The sequence below is a fragment of the Leuciscus leuciscus genome (assembly GCF_965113295.1).
Source record: "Leuciscus leuciscus genome assembly, chromosome: 9".
Classification (NCBI taxonomy): Eukaryota; Metazoa; Chordata; class Actinopteri; order Cypriniformes; family Leuciscidae; genus Leuciscus; species Leuciscus leuciscus.
Genome location: NC_138733.1, coordinates 11,812,190 through 11,829,637, shown reverse-complemented (window position 1 = coordinate 11,829,637; position 17,448 = coordinate 11,812,190). Strand labels below are relative to the sequence as shown.

The following is a 17,448-nucleotide window of genomic DNA, read 5'->3' as shown; positions in this document are numbered from 1 at the left end:
CAAGTTTACAGTGAATGGATTTTTCAGACTATAAAGATAAGAAAGAAACGACCATGCTTAACGACGATAACCATGCATGGCATTTGTGTTTAACCACTTTTTTTTTTTATATACAAATTTAACCTTTAACTTATCTGTAAACAATATTAACTTGTGTGCATTTATGCATACCTGAAAAACCAACTGTAATGCTTTTAAACACCTTTATGAGCTTTGAAACTTTCTGAGGTCAAATCTATACCTCAAATATAGATGTATTGTAAAGCCATCTTATCCAGGTAAATTTCAATGAAGAGTTCTGCACACCACAAACTGCGCCACCGATGGTCGCAGGATAAATTATGTCAGAATACTTACAGAGTAAAAAAAGTAAAATATAAAAAAATGAACAAAACAACACACTGTGACTACAGTTTTCTCTAAAGATCCACTTGACAAGTATTCATGGAGGTATGCCCTTTATCTAGATTAGGATACTTATTGACGTGTGGCTGATTATCTTTGATTGCATGATATAAAATCTGTCTAGACTTTCATATCTTCTGCAAATATCTTCTTTTTTCTATATAAGTTTCATTTAGAAAATTGTGTTATGTTCATACAAAAGTAGTTATATTTCAACATTCAAAAATAGCTAATTAACCCCTATGTCTGGTTTAGAGGGTTTAGAGGAGATGGGATGAATGTCATCAAGTATGTAATTAGATAAAGACAGTAACAATAAACAGACTTTCAAATTAAGAGAAAGCTAATAAAATAAAATAAACATTTAAAAAATAAATCAAATAGGCCTACAAACATTGGTAGATGAACAAAACAGTAAGTCAATGCAGTCTCCACAAGTAGCAGGAACATTATTGCTTTAATACTTTCTAGCAGTGGTTCTCAATCAAACTTGGTAATGTGGTTCATACAGTATCTGCTCCATCTGTGATGAATCACAAACCTGTCAGTTTCTTATAAGATTTAGCTCCTCCTTCACAGAGCAGGTAAAACAGAAAACACCATTATTCTGTTGTTTCATAAGACAGCGAGTGGAATCCAGAGCACACATGGTGAGTAAAACTGCACAGACTGAGAGACGAATGTTTGATAGATTACATTAGGCAGGATAAATCATTTTGAGTTAAATTACTCTATTAGATAATTACTCTATTATAATTAAATTAAATTATTGAGTTAGACTCAAATACATTTGACACTGTCTAATCTGAAGCTTTTCAGTTATATTATTTGCAGAATGCATTATGTTTAAGTGTTATAAACAGCACAAAATAAACGCTATGCTTCCACTACAACTTATATCATTTTATGATCACAAAATGTATGTATGTATGTTCAGTAAGACACTGTGAAACAGTCAAAGCCTTACACAACCTGAAAGTATGAGAACTATTAACTAAACCAGGAAATAACTAAAAAACCAGTTAAACCAGCTTGATTTATTTGTGTCCTTCATTGTTTTTCTTCCTCATTCCCAGTACTTTGATTTCATAAAGTGTTTGAGAGAGTAAAAAAAAAAATATATATATATATATATTTTTTTTTTTTTTTATTGTTTTTTTTTTTTATTGTGATGAACACAGAATTCAGAATAAATCTGTTCAGCAGTTGGGAAAACATAAACACCAAAATGAATGCTGAAGAAGACACTGATTATCATAACACTTGTGATGGAGAGAAAAGGTGAGAGAAATATTTTTTAATCAATCATATTTATATAGATATAAATCAAATATAAATGAATGTTTTAAAGAAGCATATTCTTTATATGTTTATGCTTAAGTGACAGATCAAAGCAAATTCACTTCAAACCAACAGTTTACAATTTGAGATCAAATTATACTGCTTATAACTCAGTACAGCTAATTACATTTGATTACGAAAGGCATTGACAATCTTAATATAATTTGAGTTAAAGTGATTTTGAATTGCTCTGAACTATGAAGATGGATTTTTTTTTCAGTTCTGAAGTTCTCAGTTCTCAGTTTAAACAAAGGTAAATCCAATTACATTTATTTTTGCATGTGCCTTCATAGTTGTGTTGCTTTTGATCCTGTAGCAATATGTAAATCATTTAAATAATGTGTAAAATATGTATGACATTTGTAAAACAATATGTACAATATGTACAATGTACAATACAATATGTAAAACATTTAAAAAATGTTTTCATTACCAAATATTTTGTTGACAACAACATAAACTTTCCGGGGAAAAGGTTGTTGTTTTTCAGGTCTCTGGAGAGGTCAGATTTACCTGTGCCTAGTGTTTTGTCCATGAAAAGTGACAAATCAATGAAAATACCAATTCAGTTAAAAAATGGAGATTCTCAGTTTGATCAGAGGTGAATAACTATTTTTATGTGACGTAGTTTCAATGTTTTTGGCATCAAAATCATTCAATCAAAATGATTTTTGCTTTTAAATTATACAGTATTGTCCTGAACAAATCTTGATGACACTGAATTTTACTTGGGAAGCACATATTCATTGTTGTTTAATGGTGAGATGGATTATGTTGTCTTTTTCAGTTCTCAAGAAAGACCACATTCATCTGATCCCAGTGTTTGGTCCCTGAAAAGTGACAAATCGATGAAAATACCAATTCAGTTAAAGAATGGATATTCTCAGTGTGACCGAAGGTATATCTATTGATCTTTTATGTGCACATGCTATTGTCGTGATTATTGTAGCCTTCCAGCTATAAATAAAAACTTTATTCGTGAATGTTTAAAAGGTTTTTTCCTCAATCCCTTACACACTAAAACATATTCTATTATTCTCAAACCATTACATTATTTCAGAAATCAAAGATACATTTCTCAAATCTATAAATATTCTTCATCATTTTTTCACCATATTTTCCCATATTCCAAATTCCTGAATGTTCCACAGTGGTCTACACATAACTGTCTTTATTAAGCACAGGTTTAACCTCAGTCTCATTCAGGAGGAAAGAGTAATGGATTGAGATATAATAAACCAAACTCAAACAACACACATTCTTCACTAGCTAAGTAACTGTTCATTGGTTGATTTTTGTGAATCTGAGGCCAAAGTTTTGATAGAACAGAGAGTATTTATAATAAAGTTTTTTTTTTATTATTTACATTTTTTTGAGAATGTTTATAGATGACCAATTAATTTTTTTTATTTTTTTTTATTTTTTTAAGAAATGCATCTAAGCAATGGAGAGAAAACTCAAATTGATTTGAATTTCAATGTATTTTTCAGATCTCTAGAGATATCTAATTCACCTGATCCCAGTGCAATACAAATGAAAGATGAATCAAATATAACACACCAGAGGTATTGTATCATTCTGATCTCATTCACAATGTCAAACGCAGTGAATTAGGAGGAGTAGAGATGATTAGCCATTAACTCCCACCAGCTGCAGGGTTTCAGCAATGAACAGCAGAGCATCTCCGACTTCCTTGTTCAGTGACAAGTTGCCATAATGCAGATCTCTCACATGATCTAAGAAATGACACATATTAAAACAATATTTAAGTCATTATTCAATTAATAATGTACCTTGCTTATTAGAATCATTACTCATATTTCTGGCAATTTGTTCAGTCACAGAAGACTGTGAAGATTCGTAGAAAAAAGCTTTCTAATTAAATTAGCCACAAACATTATATTAAAAGAGATTACAAAAAAGCAAAATACATCATAGTGTTTAAGATATTTATGTTATAAATATATTGATGTTTGAATATAATGAAAAAAAAAGTTAAGTTAACACTTAATGGCCTACATAGGCTAAGGCTCTTTAGTTTTATTATTTGCGACTTAAAAGATTATATTTTTACAGATATGATGCACAAACTTCTGATCCAGAGATCCACAAAAGATTAAAATCTTGCATGAAAAAGAAGCATCTCTACATTTTTGAAGGATTTGCAAAGCAGGGAAACCCAACACTCCTGAATGAGATCTACACAGAGCTTTACATCACAGAGGGTGGAAATGGAGAGATCAGTAATGAACATGAAATTAAAAGGATAGAAAAATCACTGAAGGCTGCAGAAGGAGCAACAATACCGATCAAATGCAATGACATCTTTAGACCTTTACCTGGACAAGACAAACCCATCAGAACTGTGCTGACAAAGGGAGTCGCTGGCATTGGAAAAACAGTCTCTGTGCAGAAGTTCATCCTGGACTGGGCTGAAGAGAAAGAGAATCAGGACGTCCAGCTCATATTTCCACTTCCTTTCAGAGAGATAAATCTGATGAAGGACAAAACACTCAGTCTTTCAGATCTTCTTCATGTCTTTTTCCCTGAAACAAAAGAAATGGAAATATCCTTTGACAAATATAAAGTGTTGTTCATCTTTGATGGTCTGGATGAGTGTCGTCTGTCTCTGGATTTTCAGAGCGATGTGAGGTTGTGTGATGTAAGTGAGTCAGCCTCAGTGGACGTGCTGCTGACGAACCTCATTGTGGGGAATCTGCTTCCCTCTGCTCTCATCTGGATCACCTCCAGACCAGCAGCAGCCGATCTCGTCCCCTCTGAGTGTGTCCATCGAGTGACAGAGGTACGAGGCTTCAATGAGCCACAGAAGGAGGAATACTTCAGGAAGAGAATCAGTGATCCGAGTCTGGCCAATACAATCATCTCACACCTGAAGTCATCAAGGAGCCTCTACATCATGTGCCACATCCCAGTGTTCTGCTGGATCTCAGCCACTGTTCTGGAGAAGATGTTGAGCGAAGCAGAGAGTGGAGAGATTCCCAAGACTCTCACTCAGATGTACACACACTTCCTGATGGCACAGATTAGCATCAAAGACACAAAGTACAATGAAAAGAAGGACAAAGATAAAGAGATGATCTTCAAACTAGGGAAACTGGCATATGAGCAACTGGAAAGAGACAATGTGATCTTCTATGAGGAAGACCTGAGAGAGTGTGGCATTGATGTGACAGAAGCATCAGTGTACTCAGGATTGTGCACTCAGATCTTCAGAGAGGAGTTTGGCTGGTATCAGGGGAAAGTCTTCTGCTTTGTTCATCTGAGCATTCAGGAACATCTAGCGGCTCTATATGTTCACCTTTCCTTCCAAAACAATGGCAAAAACGCGCTTGAAGCCCATGAATCTGGAACACCTGTGACAATGTTCAGCTTACACAAGTGTGCAGTTGATAAAACTGTTGCTTACATGAATGGACATTTCGATCTTTTTCTTCGCTTTCTCATGGGACATTCAATGAACGAGAGCCTCCTAAAAGGGCTTTTGGTGAAGAAGACAGGAAGCTCCCTGGAAAGAGAGAAAACTATTGAGTATCTCAAGCAAAAGTTAAAAACAATCCCTTGCTCAGAAATGACACTTGTTTTGTTCCACTGTCTGAATGAACTCAATGATCATTCCCTTATTACTGAAATCCAAAGCTTCCTGACCTCCGGAAAAATAAACAGCGAAACTCTGTCCCCACATCTCTGGTTGGCTCTGGTGTACATCTTAATGACATCAAATGAGAAGTTCAATGAGTTTGAACTTAGTAAATATGGAGGATCGGATGCAGCCTTGATCTGGCTGCTTCCTGTGATCAAGTTGTCGAAAAAGATCTGGTGAGAACATTTAACTGCTTATATGATGTGTTCATAAAAATAAATGGCCATGTCTATTTACACTGAATGCGGCTAATCGACTATGTTAGCGAAGGCTATTTTCACTATCTCGGCTCACCATTGTTCAGATATTTTACCTTTAGTACAATAACAAATTACTTCTATTTACACTTTGCATGAGTAGCGTTTATCAATATTTACAGTTAGTCGAGACGACCACTAGTCACTGCCCTATCCACTTTGGATCTGGGTGAGGCCCACCTTGGTGCCCTATGCAGGCTCTGTATGCTGTGTATATGGAGCGGTGGTAGTGCACTTAGTGTAAACTAATTGTTGCTATTTATACTAGGAGCAAACAGTATCTACCACAACTTAAACTCAGTGTAAATAGCATCTCCATTTTAGCCACTGCCAAAAAAAAAAAAAAAAAATAAAAAAAAATAAAATAATATAGGCTACTTTACTTTTTGCAGGTTGAATGAGTGTAATATCACATGTAAAGGCTGTGCAATGCTGTCTATGGTTCTTTCATCACAATCCAATGTGAGAGAAATGGACTTGAGCAACAACAACCTGCAGGACTCAGGAGTAGAAATACTCTGTAATGGAATTAAGAGATTTCACAACATGGAATCACTGTATGTTTCTATGGAAAAAAACAACAACTACTAAATATCAGAACAGTGTATTACAAATGACACTGTTCACATAAGAAGGCATTTGATGAATGTTTTAATCTCATTTCAGGGTGATGGAATGGTTAATCATTAAGCAGATCAATTTAAATGATCTACCTAAGGAGAAAAACTGTACAGATTACATATGTTTCAGTGCTGGACTACAGGACAAAGAGTGTAGACTGGAATCTTTGAAGTAGGTTCTATTAAATCTCTTAATAAAATACTTTTTAATGTGTCCTTTTCAAAAACAAAATGCGCAACATGCATTTTTTGCCATTAGATTGAGACTTAATTCATACATGTTTTCTCTTCTCTGTAGCCTGAAGAACTGTGGCATAACAGAAGCAGGCTGTGTTTTCCTGAGCTCAGCTCTGAGTTTAAACCCTACTCATCTGAAAGTGCTGGACCTGAGCTCGAATAACATAGGAGACTCAGGAGTGAAACATCTCTGTGCTGCTCTGGAGAAAGTTCAGTGTGCATTGGAAACACTAAAGTAAGTTTAACATAACATAACATAACATAACATAACATAACATAACGGAGGACTCTTTGAGGACTCTGGTGTGATGTTGATCTCTGTTAAACTGCATCATCCTCACTGTAAACTGGAGACCATGAGACAAGATTCTTTGCTGATTCTTTAACTATTACCCTCAATCCTAAATTAATGTTTATATTTTAGCAGTTTCATGTAAAAAGGTTATATATTCCACCAATAACACTACAGAGACATGGCAAATAAAACTAATACGTGAAAAAATTAAATACTGATAAAGACTGTTAGAGAAACTTACCTCTGTTTGAACCATGAATTCCATGAAGTCTGAAAGATTAAACCGTTATTTTTAAAAGGCAACATTTTTAGAGAATGATCCCCATGAAAAAAACAAAACACAAACAGTGCAATCTCAGATCCAAAGCCATTCCAAACAGATTAAGCAACTGTTAAACTAAGAAGTAATATCTGTGCTTACAACTCCACTCTGCTCTCTTCAGGTTGTCCAACTGTAATGTTACACATGAAGGTGTAACATCACTGAACGAAGCTCTGAAATCAAATCCGTCCCACCTGAAAGAGATCGATCTGCTTGAGAATCATCTGGAAGAGTCAGACTTGAATGTGATCTCCATGATCCTGGAAAAGTCATCAAAAAGCACCAATCCTTAAGATAACTCTAGAAATAAACACTTAAGCTTTGAACAATGAGCAGAAATCTCACAATTGTAAAAATGTATTAAATGTTCTATATATTGAACAAATATATTAAGAAGTTTTTGCAAATCAAATCATGATATTATAATCTTACTTTAGGCAAAGGCAAATCACATTTTGTATGGACTGAAAGTTAGGATAGTGTATGTATAAGCATTTCAGTCATTCTGTGTTGACATACGAAGGCGATGTCCACCCACACAGTGTACGTGTGTGAGTCACCTGTATGCGACCAGGGAGAATGAGGCCTAAATAAAGTTGGAAATGTGTTCATATATCCACATCTACTGGCATCCTTATAGACGGCTCTTCAAACATGCATGTTAGAGCGATTACAACCGGGAGCAACATTACACATAATATGGTTTTATATACTGCATTTAAAGTACATTATACATTTCAGGTAACAATTTACAATAAGGTTCCAATTGTTAACATTAGTTAAATACATTAGTTAACATGAATTAACAATGAAAACTCTCTCTATATATTTGTTTACTGTTAGTTGTAGGTTTTGTGTAATGCGTTGTGTATGTTGATGATAATGCAAGGGAGAGCGAAAGTTTATGGATAAGACTTTAATGAGCACTTATTGTACTTGTACTTTATTCTGCTCTTTCAGTGATTTTCTAGACTGAAAACGGACGCTTCATCTTTTGTGTGATGTACAATAAACTTCATAAAACTAATCAGTAAAGTTTTGACCATTATTTGATCGGGGTCCGCTACAACAGGCTTGTACTAATTGTGGATAAAAGCAAGATGACAACAACATAAGTTATACCGTAATTAAACTATACCTGCTGTCACAAATGAGCTCCAGGATTCTGGTGTGACGCTGTTCTCTGTTGGGCTGCGTCATCCTCACTGTAAACTGGAGATCCTGAGGCAAGATGATTCTGAATACTTGTGCTAGATTCAGTACAAAGAAAATTCCCCATTAAACAATATTGCTCCATGTGCAATTTGTGTTTTGTTTAAAAATGACAGCTTATGATCAAGGCCAAAATAACATAAATTCTTGTATTCTCCCCCTGCAATATTCAGATTCAGATGAGTGCTCAACAAATATTGCTTTTAATGGCTGATTCTTTAATTATTACCCTCAATCCTAAATTAGTCAAGTCAAGTCACCTTCATTTATATAGCGCTTTTAACAAAATGAATAATTAAACTATACCTGCTGTCACAATCTCAGCCTGTGTTCATGTCTTGTGTGAGGACTTTTGTGTTATTTCCTGTCTTGTGCCATGTCTTGTAGTTTTTCATGTTGATTAGTCTATCCAGGTGTGTCCTGTTAGTTCCCTTGGTTACCCTCGTGTGTTCCCATGACAATCAACCACACCCCTTGTTACCTTGTGTATAAATTGCCCTTGTGTTTCTCTTGTGGTTTGTCAGTTGTTGTTTGCTGTACCATGTTCCTATCCTGAGTTTCTTTGTTTGCCCTGGATTACCTGTTTGTATTGTTATTAAAGTAGTGCTTGCATGTGGATTCTCTCTCCGCTTCGTCCCTGCCTCATTGTTACACCTGCTCTATCTCCATGTAGCATATATTCTCTGGGTCTGCAGGCATCATTGTCTGAATCCAAGTCGAACATATAAGGCTGAGCACCGTTACTAGCATTTTCTGACATTTTCAGTGCGTGAGATTGTCCTGTTTTGTTGTTGCATGAGCTCTTGAAGCTCAGCCCTCTTCTCAAAAAGGGGCTGGGAGCACCAGCTCATTTGCATTTAAAGGGACACACACACAGCGTTTTTGCTCACCCCAAAAAAGTATGATTTCAACATGCTATAAAAAATTATCTATGGGGTATTTTGAGCTAAAACTTCACATACACACTCTGGGGACATCAGAGACTTATTTTACATCTTCTAAAAATGGGCAAAATAGGTCCCCTTTAAACTATCCTTTTAAGTATTGAGGTATGTGTAAACTAAATAAGAAAGAAAAAGGCAAAAGATAAAAGGGGGTAAAAATCTAATAATGGTGGTTCTATTTTTGACATGTTTCTGTGTTCACTTCCTGTGTTTAGGTCATGTTTGCTAAGTTGTTTGTTTCCATAGTTACCCTCATTGGTTTCCATGACTATTAATCACCTACACCTGTCCCTTCTCAGCCCCTTGTTAGCCGGCTGTGTTTTTATATTAGTTTCTTGTGTTCCTTGTCAAGTCTTGTTCCTACATGGATGTTATGTTTAGTGCACTCATTCTGTTCCTGTTTCTCTGGTCTTCGTGTTTGTCATTGGAACTCACTACATTTGGATCCAGCTCTCCTTTGATTCTGACTTCCCCCTTCGTCACAGGTACCCTGTAAACATGACTTTGTTTCCAGGCAGACTGGTATGCCCTTATTCGCGCTACCAAAAACCAGCCAATTAGATTTTATTACATTTAGAAGCTGCTAGTGCTTTCTATTTTCAATTGCAAATAGTATCAGGCAGTTAGTGGGAGTGACACCGAGGCTGAGACTATGGGCCATTGCCAACTTCCTTGATGCCACAACATCATCAGAGGAGGAGGAGCAGGTTAGCCATGATACAACAAAAAACATTGTTCAGTTCGACTGATTCCAGAGGACCGTCAAGTTGAATTTAGAAGACACATGGTAAGTACCACTGCAGCGTTTGATAGATAACAGGCAAAATGGGTCCTCTTAAGATAAAAGCTAAAAAACACCTGACACTGTGATTTAAAGAATGATAATGTTTTCAATAATCTTATTTGGAGAATCTCACAAAACATTGAATTAAATGTTAATTCAATGTTAAAAAACATGAATAATCTTTATGCTTTCTCTGAGAAGTTAAACAAATCATCTTGAATGATCACAAACTATATTTGTATTCTTATGTTTAGTCAAATATTGTCTGGTAACTAACCTGTTACACTTCAGACTCAACTGCATGAAAAACAATCTAGTAAAACCAGTTCTTAAAAGAACGCTTGCGTTCATTACCAAATGTTTCTTTCACTTTTCCAGCATATTTGCAAACACTTTAAGCATAAAAAGCCTTCTATTTTCCAGATTATTTTCTAAAAAACAAAGGTGAGACATACGGACAAACAGCATGTCTCTAATAAATACTAAAGGTGACGAAGATTCCGGCTTCTCTTTCAGTGGGTTGAATGGGTGAGAAAAACACATTTATTTTGTACATGTATGAATTGGTATGTTTACAGACTTAGGATAGAACTAGATTGTTAGCTGATTTATGGATCAATGTCAACATCAGTTTGTTTAAAAGAAGATATGATTATTTTGAGGAGAAATTGTACTGCTATCATATGTCTAGATAATAGCTGTGATTAAATTCTAAATTATTTAACAATTTAATTTAATTTCTAATTCCACTAATCGTGATGCAATGTTGAATGTCGCATCTGACAGTTTTGATCAGGAGAGATCAGATTCACCTGCACCCAGAGTTCTGTCTATGAGGAGTGACAGATCAATGCAAATGCCAATTCATTGAAGTAATAAAACACATCTTAAAAAACTAAGTTTCTTTTTTTTATTTTTTTTATTTTTATTTTTTACATCATTTAAAGTTTTCTAATCACCCTTACAGGGAACATTTGAACCAAATGAAGAAACACGCAGACACTTTCTGTTTACTTGTGTTCTATAATAATCTGCTATTTAGAAGTGCTGAAATGCAAGAAATGTTAAGGGTTATTGACCCTAATTAATTTTATATCAATGAAGACAGCATATCGTCGCTGTCGGGCGGAAACCTCGTATGTCCAAATTTGGTCAATTTCATATTTTTTCACAAATCGATGCTATTGGTCAGTCCCCACGTGGTTCTGTTATTTTTACAAATTATAACCAATCTAAAGTGTTGAAAATAGCTTGAGAGCAAATCTCGTAACTCCATTGGACACTTCAACTGTCTGAGAATCCTCGTAACTCCACCTCTTCTTCACTCCGCGGGGGGCGGGAGCCTCGCGGCATTTTGTCTCCTCAGGATTGAAACTCGCAACGATTAAGAAACCCTCGTCGAGCAACACGTAAAGCAAGCCTTAACTCTGATTTTATCTGTGTTAAACTATGATATCAGTTATTGATGCATTTTAAATGTCTACGTATTACTAGGCTTATTATTAGGCTTATTATACTTGTGCATTGAAGTTTTAAAATGTATCTAATATAGCCTAATACTTGAATTGAATTAAATGTTTTGGATACCAGCTTTAAATTATTGTTTTTATTATTATTTTACTGACTCGAAGTTGGCACTGTGCATGTAAAATACCCCAAGTAGCAGGTTTTATTTATGGGAGAAAAAGGGTCTGTCTACTGGTGCCAGTAAGTTAATCCTATTTTTGCATAACTCTGTCTGTTTTTTAAACAATAACGAGTGAAAATAGTTAGGTTAGATACATTTGAGTTGGCTTGTTTTGTTAAAAATCGATAGCTGTAATGCTTCGGTGCAGAAGGAAGCCCGTGAGCCACGGAGGTAAGTTTGCGTGCAGATTAGGCAAATTTCCACCTATTAGACAACGTTAGTCAGCTCATCATTTTTTGTTCTGCTTCACTTATAGCTCTTAAACCTTTAAAATTGAGTTTAGGAAGATGTATGTAACCACGGTCGTTAGCTTTGATTAACTATTGAAGCCTTTTCTCTTGTCAAAAGGCTCAACGCGACCGCCGATTTTGTTTGCGTGCAGATTAATTTCCGCCTATTTTAGACAGCCTAATATTTTGGTATTGCATCACTCATATCTCTTAAACGTTTAAAATGGAGTTTAGGAAGATGTATGTAACCACAATCATTAGATTTGAATAGCTCTTAAAGCCTTATCTCTTATCAAAAGGCTGAACGCGACCGCAGACTGTGATAAACACTGCTGACAGCAGTGCCGTCTGTGTCCGTTCCATTCTAATCAATGACAGCGTAACCTCGTATCTCCCCGCTCCCAAGTCATAAATCTCGTATCTCCGATTAAACATGATTTTAGGGAAATGATGTGTTAATGTTGGTATACAACAGTATATGATAGCAATATAAGGTATAATACCAACTTTAACGATACAATGTTTAATAACTCAAAAAATATGCAGTTTTTTTAATTTCCTGAAAAATAATGGTTTTGGAGATACGAGGATTCCGCCCGACAGCGACGATATGTGGCATGTAAAAAGGCAAGCGGGATGGATGACTAAAAGCAGAAAAAGTGAAGTTTTCTTCAGTAAAATGTGCTTGCTATTTGAGCTGTAATGTCACATGTAGCGTGATAACATTTACCTTAATTTACATAATATAACATGACATAATCTTGTGTTTCCTGTTGCAGTTTGATGGAGAGATCAGACTCTTCTGGCCTTAGTGTTTTGTCCATGAAGAGTGACCGATCAATGAAAATACCAATTCAACTGAAAAATGGATCAGCCATGGGAAAAAGGTAATGACGATTTATGCCAAAGGTAGTCAGAACTGCAGTAGTTGTGGTAAAAGGCACATTAATGAGGAGGATGCAGTTTCCAGCCATTTTTGATCACTTCTTCTCCTCAATGGTTTGTTGTTAACCTTCTCTAAAACACTACAATTACACTTCACTTAAAAATGTTTTTTTGTTTGTTTCACTGTCAGTCTTCAAGCAGGAGAAATCGGACTCGCCTGCCCCAAGTACTTTATCTATGAAGAGCGATCGATCAATGAAAATACCAATTCAACTGAAAAATGGATCAGCTCCCATTGGAAAAAGGTAATGATGATTTATGCTAAAGGTAGTTAGAACTTCAGGACTGCACATTCATATAAAGGAGGAAGGAGTTTCCAATCATTTTCTGTTCACCTCTTCTCCTAAATGGTTTGTTGTTAACCTTCTCTAAACACTACAATAACACTTAACTTAATTTATTTTTTATTTTTTCTGTCAGTCTTCAGCAGGAGAAACCGGATTCGCCTGCCCCAAGCGTTTCGTCTATGAAGAGCGATCGATCAATGAAAATACAAATTCAACTGAAAAATGGCGATTTATGCTAAAGGTAGTCAGAACTGCAGTGCTGTGGTAGACAGACAGATGCACACAAAGTCTCTATAGTTCTCAGACAAACAAATACTGTATGCATTTTAAGAATAAGAAAGCATCAGAGTACTTTACACTGACTTGACAGACGAGAAGATGACAGTCATTGTGGCGTGGCTGGATTATTTCAGTTTCTGTTTGTGGCTTGTTGTAAGTTTATGTAAGAGAAAAGATTCAAATAAGATTATCAAAGATCAAGGGCAGAAAAAACTAAACAAGATAATGATTAAGACAAGATAAGATGGTCTCCTCTGAATGCTGCTCATGTTTTAAAAGTTTTAACCATTTCTATGGTTAAATTCCATTACTCTCTGTATTAATTATTTTATCCATCGGATATTCATTATAATGTGGTCGCGGTTTCTGAATGTTTTTAAAGAGCAACAGCAGACTCTCACTCTTAAACTCCTGTTATGTTTAAAACTACATTTCAGTTTATCAATGTGGTCTACTTATATGATACAACTGTTTTAATGTTGGCCTTTAAATTACCATCCACTTTGTATGGAGAAAAAAAAAGTTATTTTGTGTAAATGACAGAATTACTTTTTTGGGTTTGACTGAATCCTTTAAAGTAATATTGTGTACTATAATTTGTATAATTAACAACTTTTTTGACTTGTTAGACTTTCAACTGGCAAAATCAGCGCAGAAGGCTTTGAATCTCTTACTTCAACTCTAAAGTCAAATGCTCAGCTGAGAGAGCTGGACCTGGGCAACAACAGACCTGGAGATCAGGGAGTTGAGCTGCTGTCTTCTGTTCTCCATGATCCAAACTCTAGACTGAAAACACTGAGGTTAAGATATAGAAATCAGAGCATAGTTTTTTATAAAGTTGGAAAACCAAGCATATGTTACAATTCATTTCTTTCTCAGGTTGGACAAATGTGGAATCACAGAGAGAAGTTGCTCTGCTCTGGCTTCAGCTCTCAACTCAAAGACCTCCAATCTAACAGATCTGGATCTGAGTAGGGGAGCGCGGGGCACAACCTAACGCGGGGCTAGTTGTAACACGCTTGTTTTAAATACTTCCGCTCATGCTTGGATGACGAAACTTTGTGTATTTACTAGTTGCCATATCAACACTATACAGAAAAAAAAATTCCGCCAAAATTTTTTTTTTTTGGAAGATATCCATAGACATTTATTAAACCATAGCAAAAGTAAATTTCTTACTTAAGTTAATTTTTCATCTCAATTTTTTGTTTATTTAAAATAAGACAAATCTGATATTATTTTAACCTGTTAAGCTTCACCAGTGCGTCGGCGCACTGAAGCATTTTTTTATTTATTTAGTTCAAAGTTACTATCAGATTAAATGTTATACTTTTTGTTATACTCCAAGATGTTATTTAACAGTTGAGATAGTTCTTTAATGCTTCACTAACTAGCAGAAGACACTAGCAGGGTTTAAACCCCAGTTGTGCAGGCGGGGGCATGTTGTAACTCTGCGTTACAATGTGCCCCTATTAGAAATATGCTATTATATTCTATACTTTTATTAATTTTATTGGGAAAACGTGAGAAAAGGGTGAATAAAGACTGAGAGTCAATGTTCAGAAATGACTAATTATTTATTTGTTTTGAACTATGTTGTATAGCTGTGTTTCCATGTGTTCGTAGTCAAAACTCAAAAATTTGTTTATATTTAATTATTAAAAATGGCCATTATTTTATATGAAAAAGTTTTTTAATTGTATTTTATTTAGAAAATATTTTAGTTTGTTTTGTATATATTTTTTATTAGATCAGATAACATTTTAAGCTGTCATATGTTATGTTACAATGTGCCCTACACATGTTACAATGTACCCCACCTATGGGGCATGTTGTCACATTTCACTTCCATTCTTTCGGGGTATGTCAAGAAAAAAGTATATACTGTATTAATAAAACAAAACCACATAATTGTACTAGACATGTGGGAAATTAATGTGGGAAAAAATAAATACTCTGAACCATAAGTAGATTTACACAAACTGAGAAAGTCAAAAAGCGTTAGGTTGTGCCCCGCTCTCCCCTATTAATGATCTACGAGACTCAGGTGTGAAGAAGCTCTGTGTCGGACTGGAGAATCCTCACTGTAAACTAGAGAAGCTGAGGTAAATGTCTGGAAAACTACTTGCAATACTTTGGAAAACTTGTGAACTTGGATTCAAAAACTATTTAAACTTATTAAGCATCTCTTAAACTAAAAATTAATTAACCACTGACCTGTGCTTACAAATCCACTCTGCTTTCTTCAGGTTGTCCAACTGTAATGTTACACATGAAGGTGTGACGGCACTGACCAAAGCTCTGAAATCAAATCCGTCCCACCTGAAAGAGATCGATCTACTTGAGAATGATCTGGAAGAGTCAGACTTGAATGTGATCTCTATGATACTGGACAAGTCATCATAAAAACAGAAAAAACAACACTAACACAAATCTTAGCAAAATGAAAGCTTTGATCGTTTGGATAAACTGTATTCTGAATTATTACACATGTATATATATACACAAACAATTTGTTTAATAAACATCAAGTATTCCATATACAAACAATTTTTTATTTTATTTTATGATCTACACACAAAAGAACATCATCTATGGTCATATAAGTTCCAAAGGAGTAGTATAAACTGTGACAATGAAAATAACTAATTTACCTGGTTTTATGTGCTACCGCTTGCAATTTCCGGGCCAGTGAGAGCCAGGGCTAACAATGTGTCAGGTGGGGCCAATATCCTCAGACCTTAAAGGGTTAGTTCACCCAAAAATTGTCATTAATTACTCACACTCATGTCATACCAAACCTGTAACACCTTTGTTCATATTCAGAACACAAATAAATATATTTTTGATTAAATCCAAGAGCTTTCTGACCAAGAGCTTTAAGATTAAGCTCCTCCTTTACAGAGCAGGTAAAACAGAAAACACCATTATTCTGTTGTTTCATAAGAGAGCGAGTGGAATCCAGAGCACACATGGTGAGTACAACTGCACAGACTGAGACACGAATGTTTGATAGATTACATTAGGATGATTACAAATCATTAAAGATCATTATTAAAATTTAATTTACTCATTAAAGAGTAAAGAAAATACATTTGACACGGTCTAATCTGAAGCTTTTTAGTTATTTTATTTGCAGAACGCATGCAAGTTTAACTGTTAAAAATCATAAAATAAATACTATGCTTCCACTACAACTTATATCAAATTTTTATGATCACAAAATATGTGTATTTATGTTTAGTCAGACACTGTCAAAGCCTTACACAACCTGAAAGCATGTGAACTTTATAACTGGGAACACTTTACAATAATTTGTTAACTATAATGTATTAACTAAGAATGAGAAATGCATTTGTTACAGTATCTAATCTTTGTTAATGTAAGGAAAATCCGTCATTTGTTCATTGTTTATATTAGTTTACAGTGCTGTAGAAGTGCAGTTCATTATTAGTTCATGTTAACTAAAGTGGTTAAACAATGAAACCGTACTGTAAAGTTTTACCATATAACTAAACCAGGAAGGTATTTTACTCATGCTGTCAAACCAGCCTCTGAAGACAGTTTTAGTCATGCTCTTGATTGTTTGTTTTTTTCCACATTCCAAGTCATTTAATTTCATGAAGTCTTTGAGAGAGTAAAATAATGTTTTCAAAAAAAATAAAAAATAATATTGTCTTCATTTGTTTGTGATGGAAATATAATTCAGAATAATTCTGTTTAGCAGTTGGGAAAACACAAACACCAAAATGAATGCTGAAGAAGACACTGATTATCACAACGCTTGTGATGGAGAGAAAAGGTGAGATAAATGTTTTTCATTATTTGTACATGTATACAATTTATAGAAATGTAAATCAAATATAAATTCATATTTTGAAGAAGCACATTCTTTATATTTACATGCTTAAGTGATAGATCAAAGCAAATTCAGTTCAAACC

The 17,448-nt window shown here is 34.8% G+C and overlaps 2 protein-coding genes across 3 annotated transcripts in view; both read left to right on the top strand.

Moving 5' to 3' along the window:
* Nucleotides 1-1,001: 1,001 nt before the first annotated feature.
* Nucleotides 1,002-17,448, top strand: part of LOC309505883 (uncharacterized protein) — a 46,995-nt gene continuing 30,548 nt past the window's right edge. Inside the window, exons 1-5 of the mRNA XM_082179344.1 lie at nt 1,002-1,055; nt 1,587-1,686; nt 1,967-1,999; nt 2,222-2,347; nt 2,534-2,644. Of these exons, the coding sequence (XP_082035470.1) occupies nt 1,634-1,686; nt 1,967-1,999; nt 2,222-2,347; nt 2,534-2,644 (323 nt within the window). The 5' untranslated portion in view covers nt 1,002-1,055; nt 1,587-1,633. The remainder of the gene's footprint in view (nt 1,056-1,586; nt 1,687-1,966; nt 2,000-2,221; nt 2,348-2,533; nt 2,645-17,448) is intronic.
* LOC309506407 (uncharacterized protein) lies at nt 9,992-17,247 on the top strand. 2 transcript variants are annotated; one of them, XM_082180332.1, is made up of 7 exons: nt 9,992-10,081; nt 10,502-10,606; nt 12,775-13,185; nt 14,136-14,306; nt 14,386-14,480; nt 15,533-15,611; nt 15,756-17,247. In XM_082180332.1, the coding sequence occupies exons 3-7, from the start codon at nt 13,118-13,120 to the stop codon at nt 15,910-15,912; spliced, it is 570 nt and encodes a 189-aa protein (XP_082036458.1). In that variant the 5' UTR covers nt 9,992-10,081; nt 10,502-10,606; nt 12,775-13,117; the 3' UTR covers nt 15,913-17,247. The 2 variants fall into 2 exon arrangements, with proteins under 2 accessions (XP_082036458.1, XP_082036459.1); XM_082180333.1 differs by lacking the exon at nt 10,502-10,606 and having other exon boundaries at nt 10,067-10,085; nt 13,082-13,185.